We start from the raw sequence: 17,425 nt of genomic DNA, 5'->3' as shown, positions 1-17,425 counted from the left end.
TTGACCGCACGTGTACCGCGCATTCACCGCACGTGTACGCATGTATGCATATGACAATACTAAAAAACAACAATCGCAAAAGAATGTGTACAGTGTGAGTTCTGCACTAGTGGAATAAAATCAAAACCAAGTTCCAACTTAATGTTATCATTTCGTGGGTAACAATGTATGTATATGTATGCATGTATGTATATGTGCATGTATGTGTATGTATGCATGTATGTGTATGTATGCATGTATGTGTATATGTATGTATGTGTATATGTATACATGTATATGTGTATATGTATGTATGCATGTATATGTATGCATGTATATGCATGTATATGCATGTATGCATGTATGTGTATGCATGTATGTATGTGTATGTGTGTGTATATGTATGTGTGTGTATATGTATGTATATGTATGTATGTGTATGTGTGTGTATGTGTGTGTATATGTATGTGTGTGTATATGCATGTATGTGTGTGTATATGTATGCATGTATATGTATGTATGCATGTATATGTATGTATGCATGTATATGTATGTATGCATGTATATGTATGTATGCATGTATATGTATGCGTATGTATGTATATGTATGCGTATGTATGTATATGTATGTGTATGTATGCATGTTTATGTATGCATGTATATGTATGTGTGTTTATGTATATGTATTCATGTATATGTATATGTATTCATGTATATGTATGTATGCATATGTATGTATGTATGTATGCGTATGCGTATGTATGTATGCGTATGCATGTATGCGTATGTATGCATGTATGTATATGTATGCATGTATATGTATGTGTGTTTATGTATTCATGTATATGTATGTGTTTTCATGTATGTGTATGTATGTATGTTTATGTATGTATATGTATTCATGTATATGTATGTGTATGCATGTTTATGTATGTATGTGTATGCATGTATATGTATGTATGTATGCATACATATATATACACATACATACATGTATTCATGTATATGTATGTATGTGTATGCATGTATATGTATATATGTATGCATACATATATATATACATACATGTATTCATGTATATGTATGTATGCATATGTATGTATATGTATGTATGTTTATGTATTCATGTATATTTATGTATGTTTAGATATGTATGTTTATGTATTCATGTATATGTATGTATGTGTGTATGTATGTATGTGTATGCTTGTGTGTGTGTGTGTGTGTGTGTGTGTATGTATGTATATGTATGTGTATGTATGTATGTATGCATGTTTATGTATGCATGTATATGTATGTATTCATGTGTATATATATGTATATGTATTCATGTATATTTATGTATGTTTAGATATGTATGTTTATGTATTCATGTATATGTATGTATGTATGTGTATTCGTGTATGTATGTATGTGTATGCTTGTGTGTGTGTGTGTATGTGTGTATGTATGTATGTATGTATGCATGTTTATGTATGCATGTATATGTATGTATTCATGTGTATATATATATATGTATTCATGTATATGTATGTATATGTATGCATATGCATGTATGCATATGTATGTATGCATGTATGCATATGTATGTATGCATGTATGCATATGTATGTATGCATATGTATGTATGCATGTATGCATATGCATGTATGCATATGCATGTATGCATATGTATGTATGCATATGTATGTATGCATATGTATGTATGCATGTATGCATATGCATGTATGCATATGCATGTATGCATATGTATGTATGCATATGCATGTATGCATATGCATGTATGCATATGCATGTATGCATATGCATGTATGCATATGCATGTATGCATGTATGCATATGTATGTATGCATATGCATGTATGCATATGCATGTATGCATATGTATGTATGTATGCATGTATGCATGCATGTATGCATATGTATGTATGCATGTATGCATGCATGCATGTATGCATATGTATGTATGCATGTATGCATGCATATGTATGCATGCATGCATGCATGCATGCATGTATGCATGCATGTATGCATATGCATGTATGCATATGTATGCATGCATGTATGCATATGTATGCATGCATGCATGCATGTATGCATATGTATGCATGCATGTATGCATATGCATGTATGCATGTATGCATGCATGTATGCATATGTATGTATGCATGTATGCATGCATGTATGCATATGTATGCATGTATGCATGCATGTATGCATATGTATGCATGTATGCATATGTATGTATGCATATGTATGCATGTATGCATGCATGTATGCATATGTATGTATGCATGCATATGTATGCATGCATATGTATGCATGCATATGTATGCATGCATATGTATGCATGCATATGTATGCATGTATGCGTATGTATATGTATGTATGTATGTATGTATATGTATGTAGGTATGTGTTTGTGTGTAATAAATATATGCATACATACACACATATGTATGAGCATGTGTACATATATGTATGCGTGTGTAAGTATTCATAAATTCGTCTCATTTCACGTAGACATTATTAAAGTGTGACCGCTGACATTTAAATCGTTTCATATCAGAATCTGTTATATCAGTTATAAAGACTGATGATCTGAGCTCATCCTGTATAATCTCACCATATCAAAGCTCGTTTGATGGAGTCTCCCTGTGCTGCTGTGTTTCAGAGAGCGCTGGAGGATTGAAGCTGCTGGCTCGTTTGTCTCTGCTGTCCGAGGCTGATCTCTGGTCTCTGCGAGGACTTCCTAACGAAACGTTTCCCTCGGATCATCTCAGTCTGATCGCCAAGCTTCGGCTACAGTCTGACTCTAAAATTTGACAAATGTAAGAATCGCTTGTCTTCATCATTTTCAGTGCCTTATATATTTATATGATTTAGTTTAGTGATGGTTCGTGTGAAATATTCTCCAGCGTGGAGTCTGATGTGAGGAAACATGATGCTCCGGTTAAGGTTGACATGTTCAAGATAATGTGACTAGAAAGCAGTTACACGCATCTGTTAGTTTTCAGTTTCTTTCATTTTGAGTTTGAAAAAAAAAATATATATATATATATATTTATATATATTTATTTTGAACAAAGCTAAATAAATAACTACATGCACTGCTGTTGTCTTTGCTGGTTGAACACACAAGCAAATGATGACAGGCAGCGTCTCCACAGCCACACGATGCTGTTATCGAAGGTCAGAATGATGGGATTTAGCGCATTTGAAGTGAAAGTACTTGATAAACATATCCACTCAGTATCAGCTCATATTTGACCAAGATGGCTTTTGGAGGCCTTTGCATCTGAAATACATCAAAAACTTTTTCTTCAAGCTCAATGAAAAGAGGTTTGCAGAAAGTAATTCACCGCTAAAACCATGTTCATCCTCCCTGAACAAAAAGCTTGACTGGAAAATGCCCCCAAAAGATATTAAAATTCAAGTCAAATTAACTACAGGTAAAACTTTGCAGTAAAATTAACATGAAAAAAAATGTATCATTATTTCTTCATCTTCAAGTTATATTTAATAAACCCGAACTGAACTACTGCATTATAGTTAATAAAGGTTAATAAATACTTTAACATGAGCTATATATTTAAGCATTAACAAATAGAACGTTATTGTAATGTGGCAATTGTTTTCTAATACTTGTGTGTGAGATGTGATACATTTATAAATAAACTATAACATTAATCTATCTCACTCATAATTTTCTCACTTCGTTACGTTGCTTTGCTATCTATTTATAGCTTACTCTTTTTGAGAATGTATATAATATATGCTGATAAAATGTCGTCTGTCTTCGGACTGAAGCTACAAAGTACATCACAACAGAAACTGCATTTTTCTTGTTTGACAAAAAAAACGTATAGGCGTATTTATTGTACATTTCAGTTTCAAGTGTCACAAAAGAGCCAGTGAGTGACATTCAGTGCTGTGACGTCAGTGAAAAATCAACAATAGCAACATCTGTTAATCACACACAGTTAATCATGTGGCAGGATGCAGTTCTAATGAAGAACATTTAACAGCACCAGCATTAGTGTCTTCTGCATCACACTAGAAATCATACTTCGTAGCATCTCACAATAAGCGCGTTTGGCTTTAGTGTGTGTGTGACATGTCTGTCTACTGTAAGAGAACATCTGTTCTTCAAACAGCACATCTACGGGTTCGCTACTCCTAAAGTCAACATGAAACGATGCTCAATCAACACACTGTGAGGTATTCAGCAGAGAAATCAATGCATGACAGTGGATCGTGATGATAAAGTGACATCAGGAGGAGGAGCTAGTCCTATTTTGAAGAAAGATTGTGAAATGTTTATGTCCTACTGAATTATTTAAGAGCCGGAACATGAATTCAAGTCCATTTCACATTGACTTTAAAAACCTCGGATGTGTGTAATCAAGCATCCAGTCTTTCAAGAGTTAAAAAATATCTAAAAACCAACAGGGCGAGGGCTGCATTCATAACTACTGAATCCTGTAATATCAGACCCATAACATCATTTACATACACACAGGTCCATTAAAGCGGCCATTTGAGTAAATCAGGAACACCAGACAGATTCACCAGTGAGTCAGACACAAGCAGAGCAAACATTTGACTCACTGGAGAAGTGTGATGAACCGCTCATATTATCATAGATGTTATAACAACACTGCTAAAAAATGATTCTCCTCTATATTTTTGTCTCATTTTCCAGCGTAAACATCGTGTATCGAAATGTACTCAGAAACGGACGCCGAGTCTTGTTTCTGAAAAATGCACCAAAATGAAGCGAGTTTAAAACATTTGTCAGCCCGCTTAGAAAAATAAACTGCATTCAAAGGGAAAGCTACACTAAATCAGAGCATGAAAATGTTCTTTTTTCGTTCTTTTTCCATTAAAAGTCTGTAAACATTCTTTTATCGAGATACATTTACTAGATGCTCAAAACTAGAAAACTAAATATTTGACCCCAGTGACAGACATTTGTCTGGTTTCGAACGAATACTTTTTTTTTTTTTTTTTTTTTTTTTTTCTCCCTTCAGAAAACAAGATTCAAAATTAAGCCGTTTTGATCTGGAATGATTTAGAAATGTTAAGACTATACTGGAAAACAAGGAAAAATACTGAGCCAGAAAGTCATTGTAGTCCAAAAACTGATCAAAGGCACCAATAAATGGACTAGAGGCTATCCTCTACCTCAGTGTCTAGTAGAGTTAAAGGTTAACTTGCACTGTATTTACAGATTAAACATGAAAAGTTGCTCACAGCACAAACAGCTGAGGCATAGAATTGAATATAAATATGATGCATTGTTCATAATGTGGCTATTCTACTAAATGAACAATTAGAGGAGGTGTTCATGTCTACCCTTCTAAGTGAACATCCTCGGTGTAGCACGATACTTCCAGTGAACACACATCTTCTTGCTCGTTTCGGTCTTTGTCTCGTGAATCTCTCAGACCCTGATCTGGTATCCGTTCACATCAGCCGTGGGCCCCGTGGGCCCCGCCGGCCCCGGCCGCTTCTCCACTGAAGACCTGTGGAAACAGCACCACCCGTGGGTCAGATGTTGTGTTGTCACTGTACCAGTGTGCTGTGAATGATCTGGAAATACCGTCTGTCGCTTTGGCTGTTCTTGCGCATCGGGCTGCCGGGGTTCCTCAGAGGAGATCCCATATCCTTCTTCCTGTCTTTAGACGGTGATGGAGGAGCAGCTTTACCAATCTGAAACACAGAGCTCAAGTAAACCATTGTGATGATCAACATTTTACTGAAAAAAAGATGGAAATGATCCAAAAAATATATTGTACTGCAAATTGGTGTCATTATCTTGGCATTATAATGGCATAAATCAGAGGAGTGTATTAACATTTGTGATCGAGCACTAAAATGTTGTTTGTCTGAATGCTACCACTTTTCGCTTCATGGAGTGCCACAAGGCTCTGTATTAGGTCCATTTTGCTTTAAACTACAGGATGTTCCGGGTGTTATGTTTTTAAACTGCAACAGTATTTAATATTTGATTTATTAATTAGGCAGATGACAGGAAACTTTCACTTTTGCCAGATTTCCAGAAATCTCAAAAAACAAAATCACAGACATCATTAATCGGTGGATGTCACATCACTTTTTACTACTAAATAAAAGGTAAGACAGAGGTACTTGTTTTTAGAAATTATTCAAAGAAAGTGTTTTAAACTAGACTTCATTATCACATCACTGAATTAAGTTAGCAGGTCTGGCAGCAGTCTCAGATTAAAAAACAACAAAACAACATTGTAATGTGTCCAAAAATAATGTGTTTCCGGCGCATACGTGTACTCAAGCACGGCTGGTCAAGTCACAAACTATCATTAATATTTTTAGAAATTAACTGGCAAGGCAACCTAGAGAAGAGCAATAAAAGTGTTTGGGAAGCCTATTTGTAAATTATTTGTACAATTCCACTTGGCACAGCACATGCTTCACCTTCACGTTTACTGAAAGCATTTCATTTCAGCAACAAATTTCTCTGTAAGCTATTCCTAAATCACTGAGAGCACCTTTGGTTCTGAGCAGCCAAGATAACACAGTTTTGGTACCGTCAGCAGCATCACGTTTTAACCATAAAAGTGTCATCCATACCTTCAACCTCATATCCCGAGTGTGTCTCTCTAACTCTTTCCTCAGCTCGTCTTTGGACAGCTTGTCCACATCCAGCACCGAATGCTTCCACTCAATCTGCTCCACGCTGTGTGGGTCGTGTGACACGTAATGACCGATCTTGACCTTGCACAGTGTGTGCCAGTATCTCCGATAGGCCACCTGGAACTCCTGAAGGAGGTCCGTGAGTGTTTTGTACTCCAGCGGTTTGTACATCAGGTCCTCACGCCGGCTGATGCCCAGAGCACCAAAGCGCCCGCCGCTGTGGACCCCCAGCACAATGTGACGAAAATGACTCCCTGAGAACTGTGTTTTAAAGCTGAGAGGAAACCGCTCGACGGTCGACATGCCGTTGGTGAGGTAACTGAAGCGTCGGCTGTGTTAAGGGAGTCAACGGGAACATATTCAACACACAGCTGCGTTCATTAACAGGGGAAGTGTTAAAGTCATGTTGATGGGAAAGATTTCAAAAGTTTAATTAAATAAAAGCACACCATCAATCTCCAATTCCACATTAGGCAACATTTTAAGCTATATTGTTTTCACGTTTAATAACCATGATCTCAGAAAGTTTCCTCTCCCTCTGTTTTATCTAGTTTAGATAAAAGCCTGACAGCACTTTTCTGGATCCAGCAGGCAATAATCTTTACAAATATATCTAAGCCTTTAATTCTGCTGATGAGGGTTGCATCTCACTGACTCTGACACCAAAGATAATAGCATTCTCTTGTGTAGATCAGAGCACTGTATTTGTGATCAAGCACTAAAAATGTTTGTCTGAATGCTACCACTTTTTGTGAAAGATGAACTGTTGCTTCAAGACTCTGTATTAGGTCCACTGTTTTCATTTTATGAAAAACTTTAATGGGAAACAACCGATGTTAAGCTCTACATCTCTACATTTACTGCATACTATGTACATAAGTTAGTGACCATTTTGTATGATAAACCATATAAAAATTACTGTCCAAATGAAAAACATCCGCAAGACTAAATAATTGCAATGCGATTATGCTGGATGTCCACAAAATAAAAACTTGTATGGGTTTTGTATTACACTTTTCATATGCACAAAAATACAAATTTATATACACACACACAAACATTTTCAGTTCCGTTCAAGTGAAGGATACATTCCGAGGATTACGGCTTCCAAACATTTAATTGGTAGAGACTCTCTTGTCATTTCCTTGGCAATGTCCATCAATCTGAAAAACACAGGGTAGGTATTACTGAAATAAGGGTTTGTATGCAAATGAGGCTAAAATACTTAACTGAATATAAGTACTGAATATAAGCTAGTAGCATGAAGGAAAAAGAGGAGTCAGATGAGGTCTTACGCTGTGAGCGGCCTGCTCTTCTTGATCTCGAAAAACTGTGTTCCAGTGTGATTGTATCTGACAGATAATGTTAAGAACAGAACACCGTATAAAGTCAACTGCTACATCACAGTCTACAGGCAGTAACCTATATTAGAGAGATACCATGAGAATTAATCTGAATATACATTGTAATGGCCGGATCGCAAGCCGCGACAAAGGAGTCAATACATTGGATAACGGTCAAAAAAAACCAAAACATTTAAATAAGGAAAGATTAGGACAGAACAAAACACAGTAGGATGACGAGCCGCTCGCGACTGAAGGAAGCTGTTTAAATCTGCGGTGTGTCCAATTACCAAACCCAACCTAGCTCTTACCCAATAACTCCCACTTACTGGAGAAAACCCACTGCTTTGTTGTACTCCCGAATGCCCTCAGCAACTACGTGCCCTGTAGAAGCAATTTAAGAAAAGCAAGGTAATAAAACAAAACAGGGACAGGTCAACAGCTAAGAGGGATAAGGAGCTCTAGACAATGCATCTACTACTACATTGTCAGTCCCTTTGATGTGACATATCAAGAGCATATGACTGCAGAAAGAGGCACCAACGAGTCAATAGTGGATTTGTGCACCTCAGAGAGTGTAAATACATACACACACACACATTTTGCAGAGCCCAAATTAAAGCTAATGCCGTAATTATTATTACAGAATAATTTAGCTGATACAAGGAAAACTTCTTAGAAAAATAGCTAACTGGGCGGTAAATCCCTGTATCATCAGCCTGTAACAATTTGAAATTCCTTGAGTTCTGTGTCAAAAGGAACCTGCCAGTAACCTTTGAGCAAATCAAATTTACCAACAAAGGTTGCCGACCCAACTTGGTCAACACAATCCTCAATGCGAGGAAAAGAGTCTGGTCACTTTATTTTCCAATAGTCAGTGCAAAGACGATACGTTCCATCAGACTGACTTACAAGTAAGCAGGGAGAGGCCCAACTAGAAAATGATGGTCGTGCAGTGTTGTTATCCAGCATATACTGAACTTCACCTTTAAGATAAAGAAGTTTGTTTGGGGACACCCGATAGAAATGTTGGCGGATGGGCTCAGCATCACCCACGTCAATATCGTGCTCCCAGCACAAAATAGAGAGACATAACTGTCAATAAGAGCTATCAAGTCAGCACGTCTGCTTCCTGGCAAATGGACCAACATTTTATGCAAATTTTGAGAGTCTCTGAATTTTTAAGACAACTCAATAGTACTGCATCTTCTGGAAACAGAACTCCATCAATTTCCTCCTCCAACAGAACAGATGAAGCACTTTCAACTAATAATACAGGTTGGACCATAGTCTTGGCCTCCAAGACTTTGTGAGATATAACCCCATAATAGGGCTTCAACAAGTTAATGTGGCAAAACTGTGTGGACTTCCTTCTAGCTGGGGTAGCAATCAGATAGTTTAAATCAGAAACTTGCTTTACCACCACAAAAGGACCAGTTTACTGAGCCTTAAATGGTGAGCCTTCCACAGGTAACAGATCCAACTCTTGATCACCAGACATGAATTGTCGTTTCTCTGTTCGCCGATCATAAAGTGATTTCATATGTTTCTGTGAAGAACACAGTTCCTTTGCCATTTTACCTGCTTCATACAATCTACGTTTAAAATCATTTACGTAGCTTATCACATTTTTAGGTGGCGTACTCTCAGTCCAGTACTCATGAAGCACAGAGAGGGGACCCCGAACAGTATGTCCAAACACCAAGTCATTGGGACTAAAACCAGTACTTTCTTGACATGCCTCCTGTGCTGACAACATTAGCCACGGTAGTTCCTCCCAATTACCTTCCATCTCGGTACAATATGCACGCAGTAATGACTTGAGAGTTTGATGGAAACGCTCCAAAGCCCCTTGGCTTTGAGCATGATAAGCACTAGCTTTATTATGATTGATGTGCAATAGTTTTAAAACCTGAGAAAACAAGTGAGAAGTAAAATTAGAGCCTTGATCACGCTGCACAATCTTTGGAATGCCAAAAACAGAAACTGCGTTAAGGCTTTCACCACCGACTTTGCAGTGATGGTACGAAGGGAATAGGCTGCAGGATACAGTGTCGATATACACATAACCGTGAGCAAATAAGTACTACCCGTTTTTGATCCGGGCCCACACAATCAACAATCACATGTTCAAATGGTGAACTGATAGCTGGAATTGGAAACAATGGGGGCAGGTTTAATCATCTGACTTGGCTTGCCTGTTACTTCACAGGTATGACATGTCTTGATATACATTTTGGCCAAAAAATGAGTAATTTTGTCATAGGTCTTTTTAACCCCTAGGTGACCTGCAAGTTCATCCTGAGAAACTTTTAACAAGCGATCAATACTTCTCTGGCACTACCAATTGTATAATAGCGTCTCCTGCAAAGTCAGTACTACGTGGTACTCACTTCCTCACCAACATTCCATCCTGTAAGAAGTAACCCTGAGGAACATGTCTAATTTCTTCAGGTGACAACACACTCTCAAAAAGTTTAGAGACAGAAAAATCAAGTGCCTGCTCTTTCATTAAGTCTGAAAGGGAAACAGAAAAATCATCAGGCAACGAAAATGCAGATTGAACTACACCTGGATCAGAAGATAACTTTTCCCGAGCAACAGAAGTCATGGACCTGGTTACAGCACGCTCTGTAAAAACCTCAGGGTTACTCTCGTCCAGACCTGAAACAGGCAAAGATGAAACCATGGGTATCAGGCCAAACCTTGCCTCCTGCTAGATTATTTCCCAGTATAATATCCACACCCTGCACTGGCAAAGGAGGAGACACTCCAACAACTACTTCACCACTCACAAGTTGCGATGATAGCATTATTTTATGCAAGGGAACAGACAAGACATTTAACCCAATTCCTCTAATAAGCACACTAGTACCAGTGTCGCTCAGAGATTAAAGTGGCAACACGTCTTGCAAAATAAAGGTTTCCAAGGCTCCTGTGTCTCTCAAAATGGTCACTGAAACTGCGGTCTCTTGACCAACCATTGACACATGACCATAAGTGATAATATGTGCATAGATTCCATCCTCTATGGGTTTCACTTCCACGGGAAAACCTTCCCTAGACAAGTCAGAAGATCTCAATGCAGGTGCAGCAAGGACAGTGGATTTAACCCAAGGAGCTTTTCTCCCTTTACTTTTAGCTTTTAGGACTGGGCACTCATACTTCCAATGACCATTACCACGACAGTAATTACAGATTAGAGTAGAATTTCTAGGTGTACGATCCAGCTTGTCTTCAAACATTTCATCCCTTTTCCGAAACTCAAAACTACTTTTATGCATCAGAACATAATCATCATCTAGTTCAGCAGCTTTCGCAACAGTGTCAGCTTTCTGCTCATTTATATACGTTGCAATACGAGCAGGAACAGAGTTTTTAAACCGTTCAAGCACAATCAAGTTAGTTAAGTCTTCAAATGTGGTTATCTCAGATGCCATGTTCATCTGGCGGACAACTTCACCTGGTCACTCAACACCGGCTCCATCACCAAGACACCCCACACATGCCTCACACACATTATTCACCCTCCTGCCATCTGGAAAGAGGTACCGGAGCATTCGGGCCCTCACAACCAGATTGCTTAACGGTTTCTTCCCAAAAGCCATCAGACTCCTCAACCACACCTGAATGGACTTCCTGTCCCATAGGCATTCTTGCACTTCATATTTATTGTTGTTTGTATTTTGTGTTCTTGCACTAGTCCGCACTTTATGTGGCTAAGACACTGTCTTAGCTCAGTATGAGAGTTTTTTTTGTATTGTGCGTGACTATGTAACACCAGGTCATTTCACTATGTACTGCACAGCTATATGAGGTTGAAATGACAATAAAAAGCCACTTGACTTGACCATACACCAGCGCTTAAAAGCAACGGTGACCTCCCTAGCAAACTCCACATGGGCCTCCTTAACTCCTCTGGACATCGTTCTAAATTTCTGTCGATACGCTTCCGGTACTAACTTGCATGCTTTTAAAACGGCAGCTTTAACAACATCATAGTCCTCACAGTCTGAAAGTGACAGCGCAGAACAGACTTCCTGAGCTTTGCCGGTCAGAAGTGTGCGCTCTTTACTAGGCCAATGTCTTGCCGCTGCTATCCGTTCAAACGATATAAAGAACGTATCGGGATCTCGTTCATTAAACTTAGGGACTAAACGCAAATTACCAGCAGTATCAAATTTGAGAAGCACCATGAAGAGAGTCAGTTGAGCTGCCATTTAATCCACCTTCCCTTATATATATTTCTGTAGCTCAATATTAATTTGTTCATTTCTGGTCTTTTCACGCTCTACTTCTAATTTCCAGTTCAATCTGTAACATCAGTAATCTTTCCTGTTGCTCAAAGGTTAAAGTGTTAGTCCGATTTTTATTTTGATCGGCAGCAGCCGGCATTTCCATCAATATACACTGTTCCATCAGCTTCTATCAAGCGTCTCTCTAACCGTACTGTCCTTTACTCTCTGGTCTGCAATTTCAATTCCATAATGATCCGCAATTTTTAATAATTGATCTTTCGTAAACGAATCAAGTGAAGCCTCTGAAGGAGAGCTAACAAAATCATCGACTATCTCAGACATTTCTGCCCGTTACAAAAAATAAAACGAGTGTTTTACAAATCTCAGCAGGGGGAATAATACGTTCCCTTTCCCTATCTTATGAGAAAACTCCCTAACTAACTCGCCCTTAAAAAGGAACAAGAGAAGCAACCAGCACACTGACTCACTCGTACCCGGATGCGACCCCGAGACAACTGCTCTACTTACACACTGTCTGTCTAATAAATATAAATAAAAAAAAATTATATATATATATATATATATATATATATATATTTTTTTTTTTTTTTTTTTTTTACACATTACACCACTTGTTCCAAAAGGGAACGAGTAGTTTCACCTAACAAGGGAACACACACTATTTAAATTCCCCACCGCGGTAGGATTTGTAAAAAAAAAAAATCAATCACTTACCCCGTCTAGAGATCGCGGAAATCAGCAATTAACCGCCTCTTGTCTTAAAACACGCAAAACCCAACGTGTAACTCCCTCAAAATGATGTTAAAACACCTCAAACAACAGCGCTACACAATCACGTCCCGCTTTGACTTTAGTAAACATTACCGAAAGAAAACAAACACAGCGCAACCGGATCTTCAAAATTTCAAGGACGAGCCCCCATTTGTCACGAACGGCTCTCAAGCCCGACAGAGAAGGAGTCAAAAAAAGAGACATTTATTTAAATAAGGAAAGATTGGGACAAGACAAAACAAAGCCGAGAAGGATGACGAGCCGCTCGCGGCTGAAGGGAGCTGTTTAAATCTACCGGAAGAAGATCAAACACAGGTGTAACGCTTCAGCTAATAATGACGTCACATCCTGCAAAACAAAAGCAATACATACAACTCGACAAAAGTATGAACTATACTGGGTTCATAACAACATACAGAAAAAAACATGTACAAGATGTCACGTAACAGATAGTAGTGAAACACATTGAGCAAAACCACACACACACACACACACACACACACACACACAGTGTTTCATGGTTCTTGACATTTGCTCATTTCATCTGCCATCATCATCAGTGGGAAAAAAAAATATCTTGTGGCCTAAATTCTATCTGCCTACAACACAACCATGGAGATTATTCCATTACATATTACCACTGATTGAAGCTCAAAGTCTCTGTTCACTGAAGCCATGTGTCGCTCTTAAATCTGGACCAATTCTGATCAAGTAAAGGTCAGAAGAACAGCAGATAAACTCTTCCTGGACCGAAGCAGCTCAACTTTACTTGATTCTCCTTCAGTCATTTCTAGAAGGATCTGATCATCAGGATCTTTTGAGGATCTTTTACTTTCACTGTTCCTCAGCGGAGCGATGATCAATAAACTATTCTATAAAAAAAGTCATGTTCTTTTTAATCACGACTACAAAAAGAGTGAACCATAAGTAATATTTGATTTTTTTTTCTTTTTGGAGTGGGTGAACTATTTTTAAAATAAATGTACAGTGTCAGCTGATGATTCCTGACCAGTGAACTGCAGCAGTGAATTTTTATAGACATGTTATAAAGTTCATACAGCAGGCATAACAATATGAAACCTCAATGAAAGACGTGTGAAAGGATACTGCAAGTCCCTGATGTATCGCTGTATGGCTTCCAGACGCTGGGGAACACTGCTGCTGGGCTGGAATGTAGGCACACTTGGTACTGGAATCTAAAGAGTTAAAAAAAAGAGTTAAGAGCGGGACAATGACATCATCTTTATATCAGTGAATGACAAACCACGAGTCCTGGACCAAACGATGCCATGGAAGAACCCAGAGAACCTGTCCTTATTGTGAAGAACCTGGAAGATTCCATAGATGTTCACGGATCCAAAAATGTCACTAAAAGAACTTTTATGTATCAGTAATGATGACAGCGTGTCTTTATCTGGGTTCAGCTGAACTCACGGCATATTGATCCGATCGGTCCACGAGGGACGAATTAAAGAAATAAAGCCAGTAAGACCGATGGAAAGCAGTCTACACTGATACCACCAATAGAGTGCTACATGGAGGATGAATTTTATAGACCAAAACCCACAAATAACTTCTAATTTTAGCACTTCTGATTCCATCACATAGTCTTTTTTTAATGGGTTTTGGGTTAAATGGCTAATATAAGGTCTGTGGTGCTCAACATAAGCTCAAGATATTTTCACGTTTTATTCCTCAACTCTAAACACATCAGTGAAACCCCCTTGAGGTGAATAACAAGAGTCTCAATGTCGTCACCTGCACAAAAAACGTTCAGTATTCCTCAAAATGAATAGAAACAGTCAAATGCAAACTGCAATAATTACAGATAAATAAAACATATCATGTATGCATTTAATTCAATGTTATTAGCCAAAGTCTTTTCTACTGACCTTCAAGGATCCAATTCAACCATACTAGGCCATAATGACAAATGTGTTGTTGCCTCTTATTGCTTCTGCATCATATTTTCCACGTTTTTGAGTTTCAGTCCTCTACTGTACACACCCGGATTTATATGTCCTTCAGCCTGAGATGCATTTATTTCACATTTGTTGTGAAGGGGCTTTTAAGAACTTTTTTTATATGAAAAACAAATGAGCAAGCCCTGCCCCGATTTAAAAAGTAACCCAAAACTAACTCAAAAAATAATTTTTAGAGCCTCAGTTTAGAGAGTAACACAATATTGTGCATTACTTAAAGTAACTTTTTCCCGACACCTACAGATCTGTTTTATTTTTTAAAAAAAGCACATTTCCATAATGTTCTTAAAGCACTTAAACTTTGCACTTAGTATGCTGAAAATGATTCTTTAGTACTTCTTAAGATAAACTTAAAAAACTTTGGGACATCAAAACATGCTTTAACCTAATATCTGTATTTAAAAAAATACATTTATTTACTATGTGTAGTACACTTGAGTGCCTTAAAAATGCCTTCAAGTGTGAACTAAACACTTTTTAAATGCAGAGATAGTAAGACATTTTAGTTCATTTTCATGGTGTCCCAAAAATGGAGTGATCTTAAACGTTCTTAAGTTTATTTGAGCTACTAAAGACTCGTTTTAGCATACTTGGCACAAAATGAGTGCACTTGAAGTCCATGATGGAAGTGTACTTTTGTTGAACCAATGGGGAAAGCCCATCAGAAGGTTTCTGGCTGTGAAAGCCGTACCTTGGGGAGGTCCCCGGTTCCCCGTATCCTCCTGGACACCACTTCTCCCTCCGGGTGGATGCGGGCGACATGCCGCCACATCTGCTCCCAGGTCTCCTGGTTTATGGGCAGACCCCCCCTGTTAATAATGAAGGGAACGCCACCGTCCCGCAGATCTTCTCCCTCGTCCTCCTGCTCCTCGTCTCGCTCCTCGACTCCCTCCAGACTGAAGGCGGTCCGCAGCATTCTCAGCCCGACCGAAGAGCACGGCTGACTCAGACAGGTCCTGATCCCCGGCTTCCTGTGGACGATCCTCCTCGGAGAGGAGCCGTGATGGACGGTCCCGCAGCAGGACACCGGCATGGACGGCCCGCGCTCCGACTTCTGGGGCCTTCCTAAAAGCACAATGAAGAAATTGCCGTGGGCCCCCGGAAACCTTCGGGCCCCTCCTGACCTCTGGGTCCGGCGGAGCTACGGCCCTGGGCGGGATGGCTGGGGTGTCCGGACGCAATCTGACCCCCAGCCGCAAGTCCGTCAACACACACCATCCAGCATAACTAGTATGCCACGCAAACACAACACACGAGTAGTTTATGAGCGCGTGAATGAGTTCTAGACCCCTATCCTCTGATCACAGCAGACTCGCTCACATCTGATTCAGACACGAACCCGCGTCTTAGGTGAGAAACAAGCAGCGTTTGACGCTAGATTTGAACGCGACCCACGAGCACGGAGGACGCAGAAGTCACGTGCACGCGTCGGAACGGGTTTATTTGATGAAAACGAGCAGCTTTAGAGACAATGAGAGGAGCCGTGACGTCACCCCGCGCGCTCGCCGCTCCGGTCACGTCCTTAAACTCGGTTCATCGCAGGACAGCGGCTCTCTGGGTCCAGCTTTATTTTGTTCCGGTGTAGAGTCCGAGCCATCGCCCTGCCGGATCGCAGATCCCGTTATCCGACGCTGATTGCGATGCCCGGTTCACGAACGACTCGTTCTGATGAACAGGTTCCTTTAAAAGATTCGGACGAATCGATTCGCTGTGTGATTTCATAATAGTCGACAATCATTGTTAAATTTATCAGTAATACAGTTAAGAAATAGCATTCTTTGATCGGCTGTTAATTATTACTGATGTCAAGTAATTAGTAATAACGTTTAATATAATATTTGACGCAGCTATTGATTACAAAAAGCGCTGAACAACAATTTAAGGGCAAAAAGAAAGTAAAATTCCACGCAGTTTTTGAGTTCTGTTAATAAAGACAGTAAAAAGAAAAACATGCAGCTACATAACCTAATAATAACCAGTCAACAGTGTTGTGATAGGAAAGAAAGTTATGATGGGAAAATCCACGCGGAACGCTAGAGTGATGAATCGGTTCATTGAAACGAATCGTCCGAACGAACCGACTGGCTAAAAAGATTCGGATTCTCTGGTGCTGAAGACGTGGTCGACTCTCCCAAATCCCTGGCGTGATGCGCATGCGCACAACGATCAGACGAGCGCTTTGCAAAAACACCTTCGATTAAAGTTAATAAAAGAACGAATTTTTTTTTTTCTTACTAGGATGTTACAGGAAATATATACATGCAAATATGTATGCCTAACTGCAGGCAGGACACTCTCAACAATTAAATAATTCTAGATTTTACAGAACAGACACAAATGCCGCATCAAACGAAACGATCTGTATCCTAGTGAGACTGACTCAGTCACAACATAAAAGAACATCAAAAAGTACC

The 17,425-nt window shown here is 39.1% G+C and overlaps 2 protein-coding genes across 4 annotated transcripts in view; one reads left to right on the top strand and one right to left on the bottom strand.

Annotated features, from left to right (window-relative positions):
• The window catches only part of angel1 (angel homolog 1 (Drosophila)), a 39,180-nt gene extending 35,508 nt beyond the window's left edge, over window positions 1-3,672 (top strand). The window contains exon 10 of one of the 2 annotated variants that reach the window (XM_043262328.1): window positions 2,653-3,672. In XM_043262328.1, coding sequence (XP_043118263.1) covers window positions 2,653-2,804 — 152 coding nt within the window. In that variant the 3' untranslated portion in view covers window positions 2,805-3,672. The remainder of the gene's footprint in view (window positions 1-2,652) is intronic. The other variant, XM_043262329.1, reaches the window with a different exon arrangement.
• A 145-nt stretch (window positions 3,673-3,817) lies between these two features.
• On the bottom strand, window positions 3,818-17,304 carry vash1 (vasohibin 1). 2 transcript variants are annotated; one of them, XM_043262857.1, is made up of 7 exons: window positions 15,703-17,304; window positions 14,137-14,225; window positions 7,952-8,008; window positions 7,745-7,819; window positions 6,594-6,975; window positions 5,584-5,693; window positions 3,818-5,506 (listed from the first exon to the last, which is right to left on the bottom strand). In XM_043262857.1, exons 1-7 carry the CDS (start codon window positions 16,042-16,044, stop codon window positions 5,425-5,427), a joined length of 1,137 nt encoding a protein of 378 aa, XP_043118792.1. In that variant the 5' UTR covers window positions 16,045-17,304; the 3' UTR covers window positions 3,818-5,424. The 2 variants fall into 2 exon arrangements, with proteins under 2 accessions (XP_043118792.1, XP_043118793.1); XM_043262858.1 differs by lacking the exons at window positions 7,745-7,819; window positions 7,952-8,008.
• Window positions 17,305-17,425: the final 121 nt, after the last annotated feature.

This window comes from Puntigrus tetrazona, chromosome 17 (genome assembly GCF_018831695.1).
Source record: "Puntigrus tetrazona isolate hp1 chromosome 17, ASM1883169v1, whole genome shotgun sequence".
Classification (NCBI taxonomy): Eukaryota; Metazoa; Chordata; class Actinopteri; order Cypriniformes; family Cyprinidae; genus Puntigrus; species Puntigrus tetrazona.
The sequence above is the reverse complement of the archived record's forward strand: the minus strand, read 5'-3'. Positions and strand labels throughout refer to the sequence as shown.